The sequence below is a fragment of the Hylaeus volcanicus genome, chromosome 8 (assembly GCF_026283585.1).
Source record: "Hylaeus volcanicus isolate JK05 chromosome 8, UHH_iyHylVolc1.0_haploid, whole genome shotgun sequence".
NCBI classification, from domain to species: domain Eukaryota; kingdom Metazoa; phylum Arthropoda; class Insecta; order Hymenoptera; family Colletidae; genus Hylaeus; species Hylaeus volcanicus.
In genome coordinates, this window is record NC_071983.1 from 13,000,197 (window position 1) to 13,023,214 (window position 23,018).

The 23,018-nt window shown below is 35.2% G+C and overlaps 2 protein-coding genes across 2 annotated transcripts in view; both read right to left on the minus strand.

Moving 5' to 3' along the window:
* Positions 1-22,624, minus strand: part of LOC128881170 (uncharacterized) — a 24,786-nt gene extending 2,162 nt beyond the window's left edge. The window contains exons 1-6 of the mRNA XM_054131951.1: positions 22,549-22,624; positions 21,806-21,908; positions 20,445-20,541; positions 19,493-19,703; positions 16,034-16,200; positions 13,127-13,304 (exon numbers count right to left, since the gene is read on the minus strand). Coding sequence (XP_053987926.1) covers positions 13,127-13,304; positions 16,034-16,200; positions 19,493-19,703; positions 20,445-20,541; positions 21,806-21,908; positions 22,549-22,624 — 832 coding nt within the window. The remainder of the gene's footprint in view (positions 1-13,126; positions 13,305-16,033; positions 16,201-19,492; positions 19,704-20,444; positions 20,542-21,805; positions 21,909-22,548) is intronic.
* On the minus strand, positions 1,319-11,235 carry LOC128881590 (uncharacterized). The gene is made up of 2 exons (XM_054132798.1): positions 9,564-11,235; positions 1,319-4,804 (listed from the first exon to the last, which is right to left on the minus strand). The coding sequence occupies exons 1-2, from the start codon at positions 9,945-9,947 to the stop codon at positions 4,376-4,378; spliced, it is 813 nt and encodes a 270-aa protein (XP_053988773.1). The 5' UTR covers positions 9,948-11,235; the 3' UTR covers positions 1,319-4,375.
* Positions 22,625-23,018: the final 394 nt, after the last annotated feature.

A 23,018-nucleotide genomic window follows, 5' to 3' on the forward strand; every position in this document is an offset into this window, starting at 1 on the left:
AATTTCAGTTTGTATTTCATCGTTTTTTGCAAGATTGATTACGCCTGAAGAAGATTATACAAACTCATAACCATTAAATCAACTCTATGTTGTTCAATAAAGTCAAAATAAAATATAAGTAACAATTTATATTTGAAACAGTTCATTTATAATATTGCAATAATGGGAAAAGTAAGGGCATCCGTAAAAACGCTTACGCTAGCCATTTTATTCAACAAAATTATACAAAGTCAAATGTACGTTGTATATCGCATAACGTTACAAAATAATATGTAAACGAATACAAGAAGTGTGGGAACATATTGTGAAAAAAAAATATATTTGCTCGACCATGTCTATACGTATATAATTCTTCTCAAGTTTGTAATTTTTGTTCAAGTTATCGTTGTACTAAAAACCGAGATTTTATAATGTTAACTTATTGAATACAATATTCATCGAGATAGCTGATTCATGATTTTGTAATCAACATTTTTCGTGTCACTTTGCGAACGTGCGTGTCCACCTGCAAAATGCATTCATTAATTTGATTCGTAGTTACGTATGAGCACGTACATTAGAAGAATAAAGTTGCACATACGATAATAAGATAAACTTTTAATGATCACCTTGATTTTCCCAGTTAAATCTTAGATAATGTTACCGCTATACGTCTTTTTTCTTTTTTTACAAGAAACTTTTATACTAACAAAACCAATGAAGTTTATCGATACGCCAGTATTAATATCGTAATTACAATCTATAGGAAGAAGAGTTGAGACTAGGGATATCAAGGCAGCGGTCGCAGTTTAACTCATACTGACCCGTATTCGAAATACCACATACTATTCTCTCGACTAACATTTTCTGCGGTTGATGCTTTCTTTTGTACAGAGACTTGTGTATTTGTTCAGAACTCATAATTGGGAATACAGGTTACCATTAATACTTACTATAAATCGTTATAAATATCCAATTACGGTTTATCAGTTTTCGTCGAGCTCGGTGTTGTGACCATTAAAATCGAATATAAGATCTAATTATATATTTTTTTTATTACTTATTTTTATGAATATCGTATCTATCAACTGTCAACATTAACGACAGTTACACCGCGATTTCGACAACTTTAATTTTCAAAATTATATCGTTACCTATGACCTATCTATTCAAATTCAAGGAACAACAACGAAACAACGCGTTAAAGATTAATTAACACACGATAAACCGTCAAATTTCGTGTACAGACTGTACATTTCGATATACAATGTACAATAGATTAGGTTTGTATTCAATTTTAAGACAGGGGTCGTTCAGAAGAAAAAAAGTAGTACACATGTGATGTTGGTCTTAGGACCAATTTTGTTTAATGAAAATTAAAAAAAAAAGAAGAAGAAACTTACGTAGTAGAGATGTATCGTAAAGAACAAAATATTTAAGTAGATTACTTTAAAGTATATACCTTAGTCTTTAATAATCGCAAGTGAAGACTTTAGAAATGATAATACAAAAATATAAAATTATCGCAGAATCAGGAACAACAATGAATAACATTATAAAGACATGCACCGGAGATTGATAAATCATGTGTATACACTACATAACTATTAAAGGAAGACCTAATGTTCATGATATGAAATACGACACAGTCTTTTTACGAACCAAAGATAAATGATTTAAGAAGACATATTCTTTGTCTTTACGGAGGGAATTTGTTTTGATAAAAAATAGTTCGCCATTTATACAGCTTACTAAGTCTACTATTTAAAGCCCTGAAACAATACCAATGAAATACTTATAATCTAAGTCACCGTTGAGGCGGATTGTACCAGACACAAATGACGAACGATGTTATTAGAGAGCTAATCTCACGAAACTTCGTTTGATAAAATTAATCGGCAAGTTAATAATTAATAATTAACTTACAATCGGTAAACTAAGATCATTCAAGACTATTTTTGTAAAAATAAAAAAAAAAAAAAAAAAAAAAATACGATCATCAAAGCATACACCTCAATTTTAATACTTTACAAGTGAGAAACGATATTTGTTCTAGGAACTCAGTCACACTGTATTTTAATTAAGGCGGATAAAATAAAATAATAAAATTAGAGTATTGTATGGTACTACAATAAAAATTGTACGAAAAGATACGAATTCTCTCTCCAATTGTTACATTGAATTTTCGTCAAATGTATTCGAACAGTACTCGTCAAAAAGGTTTACCACTATACCGCGTGAATCATTTCCCGTTAAAACTGGCTCAAATGACACCGACATTTTGCGTATTTTACATCTAAAAATCACATATTCGCTATTTCTATCGAATATGAGTAACACCTCATTCAACAATTGTACACAAGTACCGACAATAGACCACTTAAAAAATATTCGATTAGTGTCACCGTGGGTAAACAAATAAGATTACGGGAAAACAGTGCCCTTTAAAATACAGTCTTTCTCGTGAATCGAAGCTTACGATTAGAACCGTTACGTGCATTTCGAGGTCTTTTCGATACGTAAAAGGCATTCGTGAATTTAAAGATAATTCAACATCTCCCTTTCCTCCTACAGATTTTGAAATAATCAACGCATTTACGGTATATACATGACTCCCTCACAGCTTCCATAACGTAACGCGGATTTCATCGTACGCAAGAACATACGAGGCAAATACATTATCATACAACTGAAACGTAAAGAATTGGCACAAATTAATTACCAAATTTTTGAAAACTTTTGGAATCTATAATACTCGAAGGGTTCACGTACTCTTGCAAGCAACGCACATAAACATGAAAGACCACTTCGAGAAAGATTTCTTTAGCACTTTTGATTCCACGCAATAATCTTAAACGTACGTAGAGTATTTGTTTTGTTTGTCTTTTGTTTACAGTAATTTTTAATTTTGTTCCTGGGGCCTTGAACAATTATCTCCCAGGAAGAGTTCCAATTGTGTACAATTATCAAAAAAATATAATATTAAGTGTAAACAGTTTTCTTACTTTATAACGAGCGGTACAGTAAATGGTATTCCGCTATTTAAATTTACAAATGCAGATCGTAAATTACGTCACACAATGAGCTACGATAACTCGCAATCTTTCATACTTCATCGTTTGGATCTTATCGTTGAAGTTTCGCGCCTCGAGGAAGGACAAATATGCAATTCGGTTAAACTTTTCAACGCGTTCCGTCTAAAATCTCACACCTTTAACTTTCGTTAAGACTATCGATCATTGATTTTAAGCTTTGCATAACATTCTATGACTACATAGTACGTACGATGATTGATGCGCCACTTCAGGGACATCGTTCTTTTACTCGAGTAACTGGACCATGGAAAATGAGAATCCCTTTACGTTTAAACAAGTTTCTGCCAATGTTTACATGTTCAATGATTCCATCGTCTTGGTAATCGTTAGACTGTGGATTTTTATGCAAAATAAAATCTTTTTAAATGTGCCTACAAAAATTGAACCTAAATAGGAATTTATTTTATTCTGCAGATATTATAATATGAACTTTACTTTCAATCTTTTTTATATTCTTCCATATCGTTTGCATTTTGTAGTTTCTTGCACATTCAAATTTTCTATAAACGCATAATGATCCGCAGTCTAGTAATCATTAATCGGTGGCAAACATCGTATTGTCACTTCTCGATCAACTTTAATTTAAAAATCAACTATGGTCCTATGGTAAAATTGGAAGTGCTGTTAAAATCGGTTCTGCATTATAACACGACCAACCAATTTCAGCTATTACAGATTATTTTCATAACGTTACAACACATATTTGCACCTACTGTCGTCGCGGCGCGCTAATTAATATTACTTATTCATTTCAATTAAAACGGAACAATTTTTTCTCTTTTCAATTTTTCCGTTTTATAAACTATTTCCATGCCAACGTTAGTAGTGATCATCCGAGTCCATCTTCTTGACAAGTTAGTTGATTCGAGCAGTACAATGATAATGTTTTAGAGTTTTCAGTTATACTAGGTGTAATTACAGACGAAAACAGTTAAAAATTAATGGCATGCATACATTGAAGTGTTAGTGTATACTTTTTAATTTCGAAATAAACATATAGACAGTATTTCAGCAGACTTAGCCGGTAGATAAAGTATCGAGAGCTCGATAATGTTGTACGAAAAATGCTCGAAGCGTCTAGCTTGTCAAGAAAGCTCTTACATCAACGCAAACGGTGATTCTCATGGTATTTTCATTCAGTTAATTTCTCGAAAAGTCGTACGGGGAAATCGTACCGCGAATAGTACACAATTTCCGTGGCTGATACATTTCACCACGGTAATCGTCGTTCGTTCTGAGCATTGGAATGTGAGCCGCGGAGCTACCAATCGAAGCGTCGGAGTGTCCCTTAATTGCACTTGTTAGCGACGCGTTTGCGCGTAAACGCCGATCTCCGCTTCGAAAAGGATTTGATTAATCCTGAGCTTCGCGACGGACCTCGAGTAAGAATCCGGGATCTCCGCCAATTGGACGGCGATGCTCTCGGCGAATTTCGCGAACTCCTCTTTCGTCCGTTTCCGTTCATTCGACGGGACCTCGAAGTTCGTTTGGCCGGACTCGTCCAAGTCGCCGATGGGGCTGTTGTGATCTTGCAGCGAGCCATTGTAAAGTTTCAACGCCTTCAAGCTCGACGATGACGACTCCTCGGCGTCCTCGCTCAACGAGGCGTTGAAGGAACCAGTTCCCGAGCCGTTCGTTTCCTCGTTACAGTCTATAAACGTTATGCTCTCAGGATCGATGTCACTAACTATGTACTCCTCCTGCAACTTCGGTGACTCTTCCTCGACTTTCTGCGGGAATAAGACATTTTACTTCGTGTTAGGCGTCGGTGAACCCCATTGTAATGGTACGTGTAAACGCGAGCGAAACCCAGGTGCTTTGGAATCCTTCACAGAGGCATTCGGTCTTTTAAGGTGCAATGCTTGTGTTAGCTTTCAGACATTTATTGTTCACAATGTTCGATATGATTTATTTTACTTTTCCGACTGTTGCTGAATACAACTTTGAGGTGCCCTCGATTTGAAAGTGCAAACAAATGTTGCCCTCTGTTTTGCTTTACATCTTTGGAGAGGATTGTGGGAAATAAATCATGGAATTTGATGCGATGACTTGGATATATGAGAGTAATAATAACGAATTGAATGAAGTATTCTTTCAATATTTTTTTCAAGCATTGTTAATACCTCCCTCTTAAAGCTTAATAAGTTTTCTCTTTCCGCGAATTTATTCTGATATAGACTACACGCAAAGGTCAAAAGGTAAAAATCTATAATTACCTACGACTTTACTGTACAGGGTGGACCAAGTAAGTGTAACAAATCATAACTTCATTACCAATGCTACCGGAGAAAAATGTTAAAGGAAGAAAATGAATGGTTCGATAAGTACTATATTCGCTGGACCACATTTTTCTTATGAATGCAATGGTGCATGTGCATTCGATAATTGCATTTTTTTTTTCTAACGCGAATGCATATCTTTTCGCATAGATTAAATTCTTGACGTTTTTTTACATAATTGTCGTCATTGAATAAGATGCTCCAATGATTCCCTATTACATTCTACAGTAACTAGAGATCACTTTCATTTAGTAATGAAAATTAAAAAGCATTGTACAAAATGTGTAGAATGTAACGAAGAAGTTTTCAACCATTATTTTTAATCAAGACAATTGCTTAAAATCTTTCATGAATTATTGATGTTGTAGCACTTTAGCTCAATAGTTTTTTAACCAGACTGACGAAAGGATTCAATTTATGAAGAAAAAGGATTTGTATTTTTATTTACAAAAAAAGGAATTCAATTATCGAATGCAAACGCACTATTGCATTTATAACAAAATATGTACCTGCAAATATACAATCTCCTTGAACCATTCATCCTCTTCCTTTCTTCTCGGCATTTTTCTTTAACATCACCTGGCAATGAAGTTATGAGCAGGTCCACCCAAATTCAAAAAGAACCAAATTTTAAAAATCGTTATATCTTTCAAAATAATATTATTAGCTTTTTATCGCGCAGGCTGTACCCAGTTTCCTTCAAATTAAATTTGCCTATAGAACTTCAGCGTTGCAGAGAAAACTCTGCAATCCCGACGATCGTGATTACTCGGCATATAAACACAATCGAATCGAATCACGATTCAATCTACTATAGTCCGTTCACACGACGCGGAATTAATCGCGTATTTCGATCTAAGGGGAAATTCCGCGTTGGAACTTTCACGAGCGCACATTTTCCCCCAAATAACAATGCCTGCATGTATCAGATTCACGCTTAATTAAGAAAAAGTACACGGATCATCTCGCCACGCGTTGTAATATAAACAAGCCACGGTCTATTTTTAACCCTTTGCGCCCGAGAGGCGACACACGGATTTTACAGATTTTCATTGGACTTTACGCGGCAACTCGTGTGGCGACTGACTAGCGACAATTTTTATTTATGTTAATCAAAATTACGTTAAATCTCGAACCGTTGATAGCATAATGACTGGCATAAGCTAGAAGAAACTATATTCTTTTAAAGGGTGCTCTTTTTTTTTTTAACCAATTTCGAGGCAATTTTCATGTTTATATTAGTATGTACAAGATTTTGTTTAATTTATAACTGTCCTATTCAATTTCTTTCGCAATTTCTTAATATAAAAAAAAATTGTAATATAATTTGTTATAAATATATTAAAAATCTTAAGGTACAGGAATATAACAAAAATCTATTCTTTGACTTATATATATATATATATATATAAAAAAAGAGTACTCCCTTAAGAAGTGTAAAATGGTACAGCTAAAAATATCAGATTTTTTTTATCTGAAATTCATATTAGCTTAAATTCAACAATCATGTCAGAATATCGCTTTCAAAAATAGAGGATGAACTTAACATTACACTGTTACAAGACGAGGCCAATTACATAAAAAATACAGAACTTGACGTTAAAAATGTTCGTCTTTCAAGATGGAAAGATACACAAAATATGAATATATAATATTTTTTATATGTCAGGCGTAGAAATTAATTCTGTGTCTCTGTATTAAATAATTTATAACTCTAATTTAAACAGATATACCTAGTCGTCATTTTGGAACATTAAAGTACGAATTTAGAATCTTCTAAATCCTCAATTTAATCTCTATTAGAATATATGTATACACATAACTTAAGTTCTCAAGCTGATGGCCATTGCAATGCATCTATATGAACTTTAGTAGCCACCAAATGTTGCTTATTGTTATTCTTGTACAATTACTTGTAATTAACAAGTACACTTGTAACACACAGTTGTGTAATCTGTTTGAATAATAATAATTATTATTATAATAAGCCAAAAGGTATGGCTACCAAACTTTGTGTATACATACATATACATACGTTGTAACGATAATCAGGTTAAGACTTACTTTATGCAATACGTGTATACATTTATTATACTATAAATTAGGTCGAGATCCCAGAAGATTAGTAATTTAATATATAATAGTAAAATGACAATTAAATATTTCCATTTAATCTAGACTTATAAATGACCGAGTATAAAGGCACAGAATTAATTTGCACACACCTAATATTAATTGGCGAATAAAATCATTTTACGTTTTCCGTAATAAGTCTAAAGTACTAGTTCCCTCTAAGCAAATTTTCGTTGAACGCAAAGGGTTAAAATTGCGCAATTTTACAACAGTTGCGAAAGACATAAAAAAATATCGCATTTTACGTTATCGCACTTTGAATATATTATCTATCGCTACACCCAACGAATAGAAAATAAACAAACAATGAGATTAAATTTTAGCTGCAACGTAGAGAAGAAAGGTGAAAGATACGCAGAGATCGAAAGACGATATGCGTATCTGCGCGCGTCGAACCGCGAGTTCGCAAGACTCCATTTTCGTACGAAGCGTTAGAAAAGCATTGTAAAGACGATGCAGCATGTGGTCAGAGTAATGCGTCGATATAATTTATTCCTTACGTGTACACGCTACTTTCGATTTACGTTGTTATTGCAAAATTCCTTGCTTGTTTTCCTTTATACAAACTACTTTTCGAGGCTAGTAAAACAAATAAAACAAATCGAATCACTGTCGTTTAATAAATTATGCGTTGAAAATAAGGAACGATCTTCACTGCATCCAGACGCGGATTCACGTTGGGGTTAATAAGAGAAACGACGGGAGGAAGTTTCAATGGAAAGAGAGAGGAGAAAACGGAGACAAAGGCACTCGGCGTCAAACGAACAAAGAGCACGGGACGGAGAGAGGATCAAACAAAAAGAGGCGCGGATCGCGAGAAAAAGTAAGCGAGAACGATGAAAACAGACGAATGTCGTCAAACGAGTGGCGCACGGGTGCACGAATCGGGCATGTTATGAGATCGATTCGAAAATACCGCACCGGCGAGATGAAAAATAATCGCGAAAAGCAATTAAGCGTTGGCCGAGCGTGACGCGTCGCTACGAGTCGAGGAAACACATATGTATAATCCCTGCAAGCGACGCGACGCATCGTTCAAAGCGAGAAGGTTCGTTTTCCACGAAACGCGTTCAGACACAATGGTCTTTCTCCGAAATCGGTTGGCCAATTACGCCCGGTTCATGTATGCTTGGCCTCCATATGATCGGGAGAAAGGAAGGCGGCAGGAACAGCGACGTTCGGTCTACTTACGTTTGTTAAAACGAAAGGACAAACGTTCCAGCGAGTTTCCACAGAATTAGATCCCCCGGCACAAGTAATTTAAAACAATCGGGCTTGCATCGCATTCCTGCGAGTCGAATGCGGCACGTGGAAACGAGTTATCCGTCGCAACTGGGTTTCTCTTGCGACGCTGCACGAACACCAGAGACGGGCAAAGACCCTCGTTTAAATAAAAATTTCGAACAACGAGCAACGGACCGCGATTCGATTCGAATAGTTAGAATTTTACTTACGGGATGAAATTAAATAAGAGTGAAAGTATCGACAATGGCTAGGTTTTCATTAGATCATAGCTGATATGTAAACTACGGACTTTACGCATTTATATCACAAATATATGTATGCTAAACTTAACCAAAAGTTAGTATACTTATACAAAACATGATATTAATATTATTGTATTATATTGTACGTTTTCTGTTGTACTGTACTGTAAATGCATAAAATCTGCCGTCTACTTATACGAAACACGAGCATGCTAACCGATAAACAAAGTTTCAGAATTCCTTCTCGTTTCTTTCCACACCCACAAATACATCTCTCCAACGTTTCGTTCTCCCTTATAGAATATTCCGGTTTCACACGACGTACGGATCAGATAAAACGTAATAATGTTTATCTGTATGCTACATCGACGATAAGAAGACGAAGCCATTGCTGGATGCTAAGAGTCTTATTTAATTTAATCACCTCCGACATCTACAATCCCTGTCAACTCGTAAAAGAAATGTTTATTTCACAATAAACGACCAAGGAATTGTCAGGAATCGATCGGCACGCGTTGTTTTTATTCGTCGCCTATTGCTCGAGTAAACTTCTCCCCTGTCTCTGGTATGCACAATAGCGTCTCGCGTACCTTCTTTCGTTTGCTATATCTGCGTGTGCCGAACTGCAGGAACTGCATCGCCTTGAACGCGAACCACTTGGACACGTAAACATCGTCGGGCCCGGTGGCAGCTTCGCGGCTGTTCTGTATTTTGTGCACCTCCCTCGAGTACTGGCACTTGAGATTCGTGATTTTCTTCTCGATTTCGAGGGTGTTGCAACAGAGGATCTCGGCGAGCTCCTGGATGGCGCGTTTACGTTTCGCACGATCGCGATAACCGCGGGCATTCCAGTCCCAGAGAACGCGTCGTTGTTGATACTCGCGCAGCAGCTCGAGGGTCTTGTCGCGGGTCCACTCCATGGTTAAGCGCGTGTCGTTCGTTTCTAGCTCGTTCCAGACGTCGTAGTTCGACATGGAAACGGAAAACGGCGGAGTCGGACGGGCCGCGCGTGGTAGTGTGGCGGCCAGTGATGTTCTTTCAAGGAATCGCGGAGGAAAGACGGAGAGAAAACGGACGGACGGTGTCGTATTATGCAGCCGGCCGGTGGGTAGCCAGAGCGAGGCGGGTGGGTACGCCTCGTGTACCCACTAATAAATCGTAGACTACGAGCCGACAACGACGCCGCAGCCGCGAATCGAGCACGCGTTTTAATGATTTTTGCGCGAGACCCGCGCGCGCTTGGTCGCCTTCCTTTCTTTATTTCCCTTTGCGGAAACCCGGCGAGAACACGAAGACGCCCGAGTCTGCGCGAACGAGTCAACCCACCGTGCACGCCGCATCGCTGAACGTATGAGCAGTGATGCCAGATTGTAGACGCGGGTCGCAGACAATTTTCCCCCCTCTCCGTACACATACCGACGCACGGGGCCGCGTGCACGCGAGCCACGACAACTTCGGCCACCTTCGGGAACCTGACGAAGAAGGCAAACTGCGAGCCGAGCCTTTCCTTCCAGCAACGAATCTAGACTTCGTAGGACCTCGAGCTACAGTGGGTCAAAAAAGTATTTGCGTACTCGTTTCGAAGATGATCTGTAAAGTAGTACGTTAGTATAATCTATGTGTTTTGGTTCTTCGAGATACAGACACAATACGTTGACTTAGGAATGTTAATAATTAAAAAAAAAAATAAATAAAAACGTTTGTAGTTCAGAAAGTATTTTTAGCATATTACATATTTTTTATGGATTACTGTAGCCTCAAGAATCGCTTCTAGTCGTTTTGGTGTTCATTCGATATGTTTTTTCGTTGTAAAGTACAAAACATAAGTACAAAATGTAAATCCCTTTACATTTAATTATTTGTAACTGTAACTTAAACAGATGTATATACCCGCCATTTTCTTACATTACAGTATCAACATAGCAATGAATTCCACATGTTTTTTCTTGAAATGTGTGACTGAGGGAAAATTAAAAGTTGTATGGTTTTTCTTGACAAATAAATGGTAAATTTACCTTAGAAAGGCACACAATTAATTTCTACACTTACTATATTCGAATAGTATATTATTAATGTTTCTAAGTCAACATACTATATCTGGGTATGATGAAGCACCAAATGTATACTTGTATTCCGCTAATACACTACTTCTTTTCAGACAGTTATCTTGGAAACATTGAGTATGTATATAAACTGTACTTTCTTGACTCGCTGTATGTAATTAGTTTGAGGAGCCCCTTCCTTTCCTGAAATATTTTATGAAAGTTAAACGTTATCCTTCTGTTACTTCTTTAATCGATGCATTCACATTGCTGTACATACTTTCGCGACCGTGTCGCTAATACGATTATGGGATATTAGCACACGCTATTTCTTAAGCCTTCGGTGTTCAGAATTATGGTCTGAAAAAAAACGTTCAAAAATGTAGATAGTCAACATTAGAAAGGCTAAAAATTTTTAATAAAATTTCTAATAAAATAGTACTTTTAGAATGTCAAATTATTTGCTCGTATATTCGGCTTTTTAAAGCTTACTTATTGTCTTAAAGAAGGTTTATATTCAAATTTAATTTTTTTATGTAGATAAATTAAGAAAATAGATCAGAATTTTGCCCATCTCTCGATCTACAAAAGTAGACGGCTAACAGCTATGTAGAAAGTGAGAAGGAAAGACTCGCGTTCGCCTTCTTTCTCAACTACCCGAAGTTGCCCGAAGTGCCGAGATCACGTGCACCCAGCTCGGTGTTAGTTTGCACGTGGAGAGGGAAATTCTCTGTAACTCGTCCTGAACCTGGCATCTCTGTGTATGAGCGCCAAGCAGTTTCATCCTTTCGTGTTCCCTCTCCTTCGACCAACCGTTGTTCGCTCTTCCCCCGCCCTTTCTCTTCTCCTTTCCCTTTCGTATTCCTTCTCCGATGGGCATCTTTACTTTGCGTTCCCTTCCTCTTTGTTTACCGAATGACCTTGCGCCTCGTTTCATTCTTTTTTCGTTCTTTTCGTCGGCTACGGTTTCTACTTTTGTCCACTTCTCTCCCTTTTCCCCCTATTAATTTTTCTTCCGCGTGTTATTTGTCTTTCGTGCTAATTATAATTTCCATGTTCTTGCCGTTTCTATCGTCTTCCCGCGTTTCTTTGTCCCTTTTCTGCAGTTTCCTCCCTCCATTACAGCGAGTCAGAAAATGATTGGAACTGTACAAGAAATAAGATGATGTATGGATTTCAATTTTTTGCATTTATATTGGAATTTACTATTAAAAAATACTAAAATTCTTTCGCTGTGGCTATAATTTTATGACTCGTCGTAGTGTCGTGCGTATTTTATTTTTCTTCATCCTTAGTTTTAATTCCTTTTATGTTCTGTCGTCTTCTCGTTATGCTTTCTTCCTTTAATTTATAATCCTCTGATCTCTTGCTTGGTCTGTTATTTTCACAATAATTGTTAAGATCGAACACTATAGAATGTAATCATGACACTGCATTGAATACACGATAAGTTCAATTTATTTATTTCACGACGAGTAAGAATATCGTGTTATATCACTACTTCCACTTCCACAATTTTTGAAATAAATTTAAATGGTAATTAATATTACCACGAGTATTATAATGTAATTTTATACATAGACATGGAATAATCAACATTAGTTTAATGTAACAGTAGGTGTTGAGATAAACTAAACAAAAAGTTAATTAGACAAATTTTTTAAATTATTTTTCCATAGTGTTTGGTTCGCAACATGTTTGATTACATTTTAAGAAATTGTGCAGCGAAGGGTTATCAAACGTACAAGTAGCAAATGACGAAATACTTTCAAGTAATAGTCAATTTCCACGCGAGGTAGAAATTTTTCGACCGTCTATTCCACACGTATCAATTTAATTTTGTTACGCTTCGTCCAGTCCCTTTCAATAGCAATTTTTCTTCGGCCAGCTCGCTTTCACTCAATCTCGTGCTCTGCATTGTCGGAGCGCAACTGCACGTACGAAAGCGAAACGAAGCTGACGCATAAAATCTCAGACGAGACGTTTTGCGCAACAATGTATGTACGCGTACAACTTGCACGTGCATGATCGTATATGTTACGCGCATAGCGATTTTTGTACATACAATGGTCGCTAAACTGTACGACGAAATAAAAAGGAGCCGAACGTACCTGGAAACGAAACGATCTCTTTGGCGATCACCGATTGAACAGCATTACCATCGGCAGCCACTATTCGAAACTCGTGTCCCGAGATGGATAATCGAACGGGACAATTGTAAGCATTGGCATTGATGAGTCGTAACAGATATTGTCCTCCATGATCGACTTTCAGGATCGTTCCATTACTCTAAAAGAAAAAGTCCTTTCGATGTTTATTTGTTTACCGATTATAAGGGTGGTGGGAAGTCTTTAAAGTTTTAGACTTTAATACATCTAACATTAGATCGCGCACAGGCTTTACACTATCGTGTGGGTTGGTAAGTCTTTCTATCATTCTTTACATTTATTAAATTCTTGCTTTGTATTGCCTTGCATACAGGGTGTCTACGTATAAGTTCGGACATACGCAGGGTGTCAATTCTACAACAAATTTCCAACCAAAAATTACTCTTAAGACATTTTCTTTGTGTCGCATTATTCTCGAGTATTTTCACTTTTAATATTTATTCTGCGTTTTCGACTTGACGCTCTTTGAACGGCCATAACTCCATCAAATTACAGTGCAAACTTAAAACCAAGTATACCGTTCGAAAGAAGGTTAAATTTCCCATCTCTCTGATCCAAAACGAACATTTATTAGATTTAAAAAGTGAAAAATTAGGTCAAACTTCACATTGTGAATATTTAAAAAAATTTGACTGTTTCTGTATTCGTTTTTCGGTTTCAAAGACATAGCTGTTCGGCGGGCACTCTTCGGGAAAAACTTCCTCGAAGTCTCAACTTTTCAATATAGTATAGTAACAGAAAAATTTTACAGTGGTATTTGAGGGAAAAAATGACGTTTAAATGCAGAAAAGCGTTCAAAATGCCCGCCTCCTAAATCAAAACTTATCGGTTCTCCTGCGCCGAAAACATCGATATTTTGCTTTGTGAAATCGATCGTGTTCCAATCTCCATATCATTTACCGGTACACCGAGGTTGATTCCGATTAAATAGTCTCTAAAAACGAAAATTCTATAGATACATACTCGAGAATTATGCGACACAAAGAAAATGTCTAAGAGTAATTTTTTGTTGGAAATTTGTTGTAGAATTGACACTCTGCGTATGTCCGAACTTATACGTAGACACCCTGTATACTTGCAATTGCTTGTATATTTCTCTTTATTCTCTGAAATCCCCGATAGGGATGTCAGTGGTTTGATGGGGTCCACTGGCCCCCTTATAGCTCGGGTATCTCGGGATCGCTAAACCCGTACTGTAGCTACAGTAAAACATAGCTACAACCCCTGAGGTCCTGTTCAATGTCCAACAGTTTCCGTACATACGTAAAGTTTGTGTTCAGCACTTTCATGAATCGAGAGGAAGTTTTCTGTACCGTCGACATGATCTGTTTTACGCAACATTGCGCGAACGAACCCCGCAGCCATGCACTCGTTTCTCAAATTCTTTGAATATTTCTCTATAAAAGTTACGTTTCGTAATCACAACATTTGCAAATTTGTGGGAAGCAAACCGCCGTCGTCTTGCACAAGTATTTGGAATGGTGGAAAAGTACTATGCAGTGATACTTAAAATTAACGATAATAATATTTTGTGAGAGAAGTGGATAGATATTTTTGTAAGTAATTTTATTGTTATTGAGATGTACCAAAATTTTCAAAGAAATTCAAACATTCTTTATTATAATTAATGTATTAAATTTATACTTAATTGTCATCAATCGTGTCATATTTTTTAAATTAAAATAAATTTATAAAGGAGTATTTAAACTTCTAAAATTTGTATACACCTGGATCACAATAAAATTACTTACAAAATTATTCACTCACCTCATACGCATAACATACTTCACGTGTTGAATCAATATTAAACTAATTGTAATTTACCTCGATATAAAGTTAAATTTAATTAAAAAATAGAACACAATTTATTCAAGAAAGTTTCTTTTATCCGTGTAGGTATATGTAGGTATATCCAGTAGTATGAAATTAACGTGGTGGTAAAATTGTGAAAACGAATCGTATTTACACAAGAATAATTGTTATACGTTATATACAATATAACGAAATAACAATCTCTTTCAACTTTCATTATGGCCATTATTCCAATTTAAGAGACGTGATGGTTACACAGATGTTTATTTATAAATTAGAATGAATATAAACAAGAATTATAAACAAAACTACATTTTTCTCAGACTCACAGCTTTTTAAAATAAAGACCACAATCTTTTAGCGAACGTAAACAAGGATAATTACAAAAAGTATAATTAACGTACAAATGAAAAACAATGCTAGAAATGGAATACGAAAAACAATACAAATGATTTAAGTTACTCTCTATTATGACCAATGAAGTCAACTTAACGAATTCTTAGTTGATCCATTGACTTTAAGTGAACAAATGAAAAAGTTGAATACTTTGAAACTTTCAGGTTAGTCTCATAAGTATTCGTACCCTCAGTATCTAATGAAAAAATGTATCTAATACGTATACGAATAAACTTTATATATATATTTATATATATTTATAATAAAAAATTCATTTAGAAACATCAAACCTATCATTTAATTTAGACAAATTTCCTAAACAGACATAGAAATTACGAACTGACTGCATGTTCCTTAACAATTAGACTTTTTCGTTTACTTCAACGAGTTCTATAAACCGTCATAGTTCGTACCTATAATTTGCTTACAATATAATTTAACAATTCCTTTATGTCCAATTGTTCGTACGAACTGGATTTTCATCTGGTACACGTGCAAGTTGTGCATTCAAAGTTTATCATCGGTAACCTACTCGTTGCATAAGAAAATCGAAATTATCGTGTTCACTTGTTTACTTCATAAATTATTTGTTTGTGTACCCTTTCGACGCCTTCGTTATCGTCTAATTGGATAAATCAGTACCTGGCCGTTCAAGAGGAGTTCGGTCGGCGTGGGTGGATGTAGGTGCGAATGCCGCGACAGCAGAGTTGGTGGCCTTGATGACAAGAGAAGCATCCTTTCCAAGCTGGGGTCATCTTGTGGTCCTCGAACTGTCAACGACCCGTACACACCGTCGGCTTGCTGCGAAACTAATAATTCCGTCCTATGATCGTTTTGTTATTCCTGTGATTAATGGAAAGTTTCATAGACGATTATCGCACGATTATTTCCATCTCGACGATGAATGACTTTTCGTCCTTGAAATCAACAACAAAATCAAGGTGCAACTTTCATTCGATACAATTTATTTTAAGTAATCTTTCAAGAATCAGAACCGGCTACGCGAGATTCACCTAATGGCATTTGTCGAATACATATGATACTTCGATATGTTAAACGTGCGAAAGCAATGTTAGTGTTAATCACTTTGTACGTAGTCATACTTTATACATAATTGTTTTACAGATAATATATGCTGATAATTGTTATACAGGTAATTATGAATAATCATGTAAGCAGTGACTGCGAAATTAGATTAAGATTAATATCAAATGATACAATGTACAGATCATTGTATTTTTAGAGCTAATGCATAGTTCAATATGTAAAATGTCGTTGTTTATAAAAAATAAGTTAATAAATTACAATTTTAGACAGTTTTTTTTGGAAATTGATCGGTGTACGAATACTTTCTACACCCACTGTATATTTTATTTGCGTTATAGATATACTAATGAAAGTACGATTTTAGATATTTGAAATAATAATAAATAAATTATAATAAATATGATAAATAATAAAGATATAATAAATTAATAAAGATTTCCCCTGCTTACAATTATTATATAATTATCCCTAAATTGCTTTTGCAGGAATAATGAGAATATCAAATGACGAATAACATTTTTATTCGAATCATTGAATAAAATTGTCGTCGTAATATATTTTGTATACGTGAGTATACTTTGTAAGTACACCTATGAAAACGAGAGCACTCATTTTTACGTACACGCATGCGCACGATACCTGACGTTCAATATTACTCGTTATTTAGAATTAATAAATATCTAGCCTTAATTTGCGTTTATTAACGCAGCCACTGCAATTTTAGATGACAAAATTGATACACCTCTTCGTTAGGTGTAAATTCGTTGTTCAAGCCACCTTAAAAGTCAACGTGTATATTCTTTCAATTCTATTAATCTAGCTTAATCTTATTTTGGTTGACTATGTAAGGCGCGCCTCGAAACGTTCGAAAGTATTGTAGGTATCGCGTTCCTATATATGTATAGGAAGATATATATGTTCATACAAAACAATTCCATTCATCGTCCAGCATTTAGAACGATTTTTTATACTAATTTTTATATCACAAGTTCCTACCACTATTTATGATACAATTTCAACTTAAATTGAAATGAATTTCGTCCAAATTCATACTTCTACTTTTTCGAGATCTTGCCATAGGCCATTTTACTTTTCGCTATTCGAACGAAATTGAAAGCATTTAAGTTAACATCCAACTTGTTCATAAACGTCTATTTTTAATTAAAAATAAATTTAGTTCCGAACAAGCTAACCAAATTACGATACACATTTTTCATTAATTTACTGGTACTTCAACTTACTTTTTACAAAAAGAGGAAAAGAAATAAAACAAAACTTCCGACAAAATTGTAGTAGACGGTGAAGTAGTAAATAATTTATATAATACTCTTTCTTTATCATTTTCGCATGTATTTAACAAAATTGTTTGAAAGTACCTGAACGTTTACAGTCGATGGAGATTTCCTCTTACGTTTCATTCTACTTTTCCTTTTCCTGATTACCGAACTAGGATATTTCACACTAACACAACAGGAAGCTAGTTTAAACATAGTTATTCGTAAAAATGACACTTCAGACGATTGTTGGGTGTCATACTTCCCTTCAAGCACTGGGAGAAGAGGAAGTTAACACGTAACCTAACTTCTACGCGGTTGCAAGATTATTGATCTACTTTGATTTTACTTCTACCGCAGGAAGTAGAAGTCGTTCTACGACGCGGTAAATTTGAAACCAATTCGGACGAAATTCGAAGAAACAACCTCTAATGAATTACTTGGAATTATTGAAACGGTAAAAATAAAATAGCGGTAGAATAATTTGTATTGAGTTTCGTTTCTAATTTATTATATTTTATACTCAACTTATCACGAGTGCATATTCGGTTAAAAGAGAGCAACGGTAGTCAAATGCTTTCGAATGAACTAATAACTTTACCAACTAAAGTATGAGTGTTATTTAAATTAAACGAAAGTATTACTAACACAAACATTTGTAAAATAATATATACTCATATAATATATAATAAATAATATATAAAATAATATATAATGTAATAGCATATAACATATAATATATACTCATACTTCAATGGAAAAATTAAATTGCAATTTCAGTGAAAAATATAATAAATTCAAAGCTCCTTGTAACGTTCAATGGTTCATTCAATTTGGAGTATTTTTATGCTCACTTTCTTTGTTTTCGTTATATTGCTACAGAGATTAACAATGGAACTGCATCCAGATAGTACAAGGACGTCTTATGTACCTGCAAACGTCCCCTAAACGTCTTGTGAACGTCCCTGTTACGTCCGGTGCTATCTGGGAATATTTCTTTAAGGGTATCCTGAATTAGGTCTAAAAATCTAAAGGTCTAAAAAAAGCGGGTTTCGTGAATTTTTTTAGGATGGAAAAAATAAATTATTCTATCGAACTTTTTATCTTATTTTCATACATATTTGAGTAGCCTGTAGACATTTTTTCAACAAGAAATATTCAAATTGAGTCGACTGTGACGCACATTTGTAGAACACCTCACAATTAAAACCTTCTATCGGCGGGAAAGATGCAGGTCGTAATTTTGGTTTGACACAAAAAAACCAAAAGAAACGTTCATTTTCATACATTTTTCTTCTATGTGAACTAAGAAAAACCGGCAAAAATGGTGAAATGTGAAATTACTGTAAGTTTAAAAAAAAAGAACAAGTTCTTTGGGTGAAAAAAATCACTTTAACTCGATAAAAAAGTTGTTTAAAATTTTTTTTGTATGAATTTTCTTAGTTCACATAGATGAAAAATGTATGAAAATGAAAATTTCTTTTGGTTTTTTTGTGTCAAACCAAAATTACGACCTGCATCTTTCCCGGCGATAGGAGGTTTTAATTGTGAGCTGCTCTACAAATGTGCGTCGCAGTCGACTCAATTTGAACATTTCTTGTTGAAAAAATGTCTACAGGCTACTCAAATATGTATGAAAATAGGATAAAAAGTTCGATGGAATTAATTATTCTTTTCCATTCTAAAAAAATTCATGAAAAACCGCTTTTTTTAGTCCTCCTAATTCATGATACCCCCTTAATCCACTTGTTTGTTTATTGTAAAAACAAGATTTACTTACCTAAATGTGCATAGTACATGTATGTGCCAGTAGTTTCCGGTTTTAGATTGTATCGAAAACCGCCAAATGGTAGTATCGAGCATTGCGTGATCATCGGCACACCGTCCATATGAGCGGTGCCTCTTTGTTGCAATCCATGCCAGTGTAAAGAAAATTCCTGGGAGCCTAATCTATTATACAAAAGTAGCTCTATCGTGTCCCCAAGACAGATCTGAAAATTGAGAGATAACTTATCGATAACAAATTAAAATTAATCTAAAGAATGATCGAAAGGCTTTTCTATATCTAAGAAATTAACAAATAAAATACTAATAATAACCGATGCCATACAATTTTTGAAAAAAAAAAAAAAAAAATTGATAAAGAAATTTGGCAGCTTTTTCATTTATAATAATTAGAAGGGAGCATCTAAATTATATCGGTGCGCTAGTAACTGTAGAACTAGCCCCTGACAATAGCGATAAGTGCGAAATCGCTCGCAGTGTAACCGCATTCAAATATTTATGTAGTTTCTTTGCAGAAGTAAAACCAGGGCCGGCGTGACCTTTTGCGGGGTCGGGTTCAAAAATGTTGCGGGGCCTGAATTCACATTCAAATCCTGCACTTGAATTTTACAACGAGGAATTATTTATTTACAAATGCTATATATTTTTTATAAGATGAATATTAAACAATAATACTTTGACGATTTTTGTCACTCCTTTCGATTTAATCATCGCTACTAAAAAAATGTCTTGCATCTCAGCAAAAATTGCTTCCATTTGTTAATGGTTTCATCAGTCTGTAAAAAGATAATCAAAATCGGTACCTTTTAATTCAGTAATTTTCGTAGACCGCGGGGCCTTTTAAAACGCGGAGCCGGGTTCCGGCGAACGCGCTGAACCTGCCTTGCGCCGGCCCTGAGTAAAGCTATCTTAAAAGTTGAATATTAAATTTCGAAATATTCGATTACCTCTATTTGAGGTCCTGGACTCCTTCCATTGATCCCTAGAAAGCTTCTCGTTTTGCGAATCACCGACTCGTCCTCGATTTTGGATTCATTACGAATACTGTAACAGTAAAAATAACACGAAACATAGAACGGGTATTTGAAAGACCATTTTGTTTCTTGCTATAATCAAGTTCAATGATAATTGTCTGGGACGCGTTACTTAAAAAATGTTTCATTTTATTTCTCATTTAGAAACTAAATTTGATTGCAGTTATGGGTTTTATTTCAGTGTTAAGAAGTAAACGACCCTACAGAATGATTGTATAACTATGTGCACAACATGAATTTTTGTTTTTAACAGGTTTTATTTTTGGAAAAATCCGTTACTTTGAGAACCGTGTAAATAAAGGAATGAGTCTATCTTTATCTATAAATACAGATACGAAAAGAATGTCCCTTTTATTATAAATTTCTAGTTGTGAAATTGATTAATATCCTTATGGATAAAAACGGGATTGCGTAATCGATCGTTTAACACCGAATTATGATATTATATACCATTCCGACCCAACGATTGTTTCTCGAACTTGACCATGAAAAGAATCGCCGTATTCCATGATCGCCTATCGCACAGAGTATGTATGCTATGTAATGATTTTATATAGCCTTACTGTCTATAGTGCACGTAAACGTGTCTGTAGTACTGTAGGAACCTGTTAGAAACCGTAAAAATCCAAGATGCACTTTATAACCAAGTGTGTCAACCGTTACCTCGTGGATTACATTCGAAATTCCATTATTATGAGACTAACGCGGGAATATTTTGGTATTTTAACCGAATTTCCTTTATTAGGAACTTGCGCATTGTATTTAGATTTCGTACGCACTGTTCCTCTTTATCTCAAAATAAACAGAATACTATAAACTTTATCAAAATAAACAGACGTTGAATCGCGAGATAATTAACACGTAATTGAATAAGAGTTATTTGAATTATAATAGTACTATTCAAAGATCTTTAAAACTTTATCTGCTGATATTAATTCCAGTGTTTCAATACTTAATCCTTAAGTACAATGCTTAATTTGAGGAAACGAATAAGGCTTTTAATATACTTCGTAACACTTCCTTCCAAGTTGTACATTTTTGTCTAAATAAAGTGGTTGTTAGTGTTAAGATATCGTACACGTTTCCAGTTATTTTATTTACACTAATTGATGGAAGACGAGCATGTAATTAATTTTTAGTGCCAATTATTGAATTATCGTTCAACGATACATTTTAATATTGATATCGGAGAATTTTTTGGACGGTTGTTATTTATTTTTGGGAGTGCAACGTTACACAAAACGCAGCGATGAGTTTTTGGATTTTCATCTCACCTGATCGTGGTAGGCAATTCGCTGACGAAGAATTCGTAGCGGCATAACTTTTCCGAAGAATCCTCCTTGGCGCAAGGGCGCAGGCATTCGTGAGACTGGCCATCTGATTTTCAAATACACAAAGAAAATTAATTTACAACTGTCATTATCGAAAATTCTCACATCTTCGAGTAACAGTTTTAATTGTTTAATAAATATAACACCTCAACATGCTCGACACCTCTCGAAGATTCGTAAACTGTGCAACAGTGCAATAGAAATATAAAAATCTTGAAAAAAAATATGAAAGATACTATATTTATCAAATATAACTATATCTACAAATATAGATTCTATTTTTTGTTTGCTAACGTATCGTTAAAAATTAACTTTATTTCCTTGATTATATCATTCGTCCCGTAAAAGACCAATTACATTTCGTTAACCCTTGCAGTCCGAATTTTTTGATTTCAGTATACTCTTGCTAAACCTCGCTCGACTTAGGATCGCAGAGGGTTAATCATGTAACAGTAAATCGCGTAACGTGTTCTCGACCGGCGTATTATTCGGAACAGGCAAAACTTCGATTCACTTTAATTTTCACGATCGTATCTTTTCGAGCACATTTCTTTTCTAACGGCGTCGAGGTCAATGCACTTGTAAAACAAGTGCGCCAAGTTGAACACCTGTAGTTTCGCGCTAACTGTAAATGTTCGAAACTTTGAGGACTAGTGAGTCAGAAGGAGACAAATTAATTTCCTCACCCCGTGTTTGAGATCTCGAACTTTTTAACGAAATTAAGAGAATAACAATAACTGTGAAATTTTCGAACCGCGACATTTTAATTAAAAATAGAATCTATGTACGAACAAAATTTGTTAATTTATACTGATCTCAGAGTTGCCATCGCGAAATACGAGGCTGCGACGACCCGAAAATGCGAACACTGCGATGTTACGCGGTTCACGATCAAACGACGACTTGGATGAACCGATCTTGCTTGGTGAAAGCAAGGCCTAGGCTAGTCCTAGTTACGCAAGTTGCATTTGATGCAGATTCGGTCGTTTTTTTTTTTTCCTTTTGACGGAAGACAAAATGTAATGTTCACGTAATCGCTATTAGCAAATTTTAGCGATGGCTTAACGAAATCGGCACCCGGTTTCGTAAATGGCAAATAAACGTTACACAATCTTTTCCTTTCGTTTTATTTCAAAAGTACATTCACTCACCAGCC

What these genes read in the sequence shown, in the direction of transcription:
- LOC128881590 (XM_054132798.1), bottom strand. Translation starts at nt 9,947, where the DNA reads ATGTCGAACTACGACGTCTGGAACGAGCTAGAAACGAACGACACGCGC. An exon ending in GATATAGCAAACGAAAGAAG is followed by an intron (nt 4,805 to 9,563) that starts GTACGCGAGACG and finishes TTATTCCCGCAG; the next exon opens with AAAGTCGAGGAAGAGTCACC.